The sequence below is a fragment of the Choloepus didactylus genome (assembly GCF_015220235.1).
Source record: "Choloepus didactylus isolate mChoDid1 chromosome 23 unlocalized genomic scaffold, mChoDid1.pri SUPER_23_unloc13, whole genome shotgun sequence".
Taxonomy (NCBI): Eukaryota; Metazoa; Chordata; class Mammalia; order Pilosa; family Megalonychidae; genus Choloepus; species Choloepus didactylus.
In genome coordinates this window covers 6573-8358 of record NW_023637594.1, presented here as the reverse complement: position 1 = coordinate 8358, position 1786 = coordinate 6573, and the positions used below count along the sequence as shown (strand labels likewise).

At 58.6% G+C, this 1786-nt stretch overlaps 1 gene segment (V, D, J or C); it reads right to left on the bottom strand.

Moving 5' to 3' along the window:
• Positions 1-209: 209 nt before the first annotated feature.
• Positions 210-1016, bottom strand: LOC119524982. The segment is given in 3 exon segments: positions 210-262; positions 316-642; positions 878-1016. Coding segments are annotated over 3 exon segments (426 nt in total).
• Between the last annotated feature and the right edge of the window lie 770 nt (positions 1017-1786).

Genomic DNA, 1786 nt, shown 5'->3' with positions numbered 1-1786 from the left:
GGGGGTAGGAAATCCACCATTGCCCCGTCATCCCCTTGACCACACACATCTCATGGGCCCCTGAGCCCTGTGGGTGCTTCTGGTCCTGGACCCCATCTGGGGTCTCCCAAGGGTAACCCAGCTCTGTTTCCCCAACATACTTCAGACTCACAGGCCTGGGTGGGAACTCAGAGGGGGGTAACCTTTGGCAGCCAGGGCAGCCTGGAGGCTCAGGTCTGGGTGAACTGGGCCAGGCCAGCCCATTGTTTTGTGCTAAGCCTTCCTGGGGTTTGAGGGAGAGAGAGACTGAGACAGGGGAAAAGGTTTTTGTCTCACTTCCCCATCTGTCTGTGTCACTGTGGGCAGCACTGCTGTCACTATCCCACACCTGACAGTAATAGTCAGCCTCGTCCCCGGCCTGGATCCCACTGATGGTCAGGGTGGCCGTGTTTCCTGAGTTGGAGCCAGAGAATCGGTCAGGGATCCCCGAGGGCCGGTTTTTATCAGTATAGATGAGCAGCACAGGGGTCTGGCCTGGCATCTGCTGGTACCAGTGAACAGCTTTATTTCCAATATTGTCTCCCCCACAGGTGAGCCTGGCTGTCTGTCCCAGGGCCACTGACACTGAGCGTGGCTGGGTCAGCTCATAGGAGGCCACGGAACCTGCAAGAGAGGAAAGGAAATGTGGGCTGAAGTGAGGGGCTCATCCCCAGATCGCCACACCTGCCTTGTTGGATTGAGCTCCAGGATCCTGTGACCCTACAGGGAGCCCCTTCATGTTGCCCCCTGTGCAGTTGCCCTATAACCTGCCCCCTCTATCCCAGGTACAGCATCCTCTGAGGCTCTCAGCACAGTGAGCAAAGCTCTGAGCAGTGGGTGGGACCCTGGGTGGCAGCACCTGTGCAGTGAGCCAGGAGGGTGAGGAGGAGAGGGGTCCAGGCCATGGTGGAGGTGCCCCCAGCTCTGCTCCCTGAGGCCCCAAGGATGGGCTGCTTTCCCCCAGGCCTCTCTTATCCCCTGGCTGGAGAGAGCTTCTGGTTATGCAAATCAGCACAAGCTCTGGGTGGCTGCTGAGGGAGCTTTGTGGCTTTCAGGGAAGGGATCAGCCCCCAGGGACACAGAGACGGGAGGGTGAGCTCCTGCAGACCCACCCTCAGCCCCTCACATCCTCCTCCCTCTACTGGTCCCAGGAGTCTGGGCCCATCTCCACCCTCAGTCCTTGTCCTGGCTTCCCTCCTGGGTGGAGCAGGCCACCGAAGTGCCTAGAGGGGCATCTGCATGCATTTTCCATGAAACCCAAAATCCATCTTTGTGGGAGAACCCTAGGTTGTGTCCTGGAGGTGGGCAGGGAATCAGTGGTGAGGCTGGGATTGCCCTGTCCCCAGGCCCTTCCTCTGCTCACCTGGCTCAGGCAGGACCCAGAGGTTTCCCACCCATAAACCCACAAACCCTTTGCGGAGGAGCTCAGACCCAGGTTTTTCCTAGCTCCCCCCTTGGAAGCTTTCATGACATCTCATGTGACCTTCAAGGACTCAGTGCAGTGACCTCTCTATTTTACAGGTGACAGCAGGAGGACACTAGAAGAGGGGCAGTGACCTCCCCTGCTCCCCCTTCCTGAGTGGCAGAGCCAGAGTCAAATTGCTTCCTGGCAAGTGCTCCTGGGGACCCTGAGGCAGGACTGGGTTCAGCCTTGGCTGTGAACTCCTTCCCCAGGTCCTGGGCTCTTTGCCTCATGGTTCCCAGTGTGAGTCAGGGCCAGACTCAGGTCTGATGCTCTCTGCCATATAAAGTGATGAAGTGGGCTGTA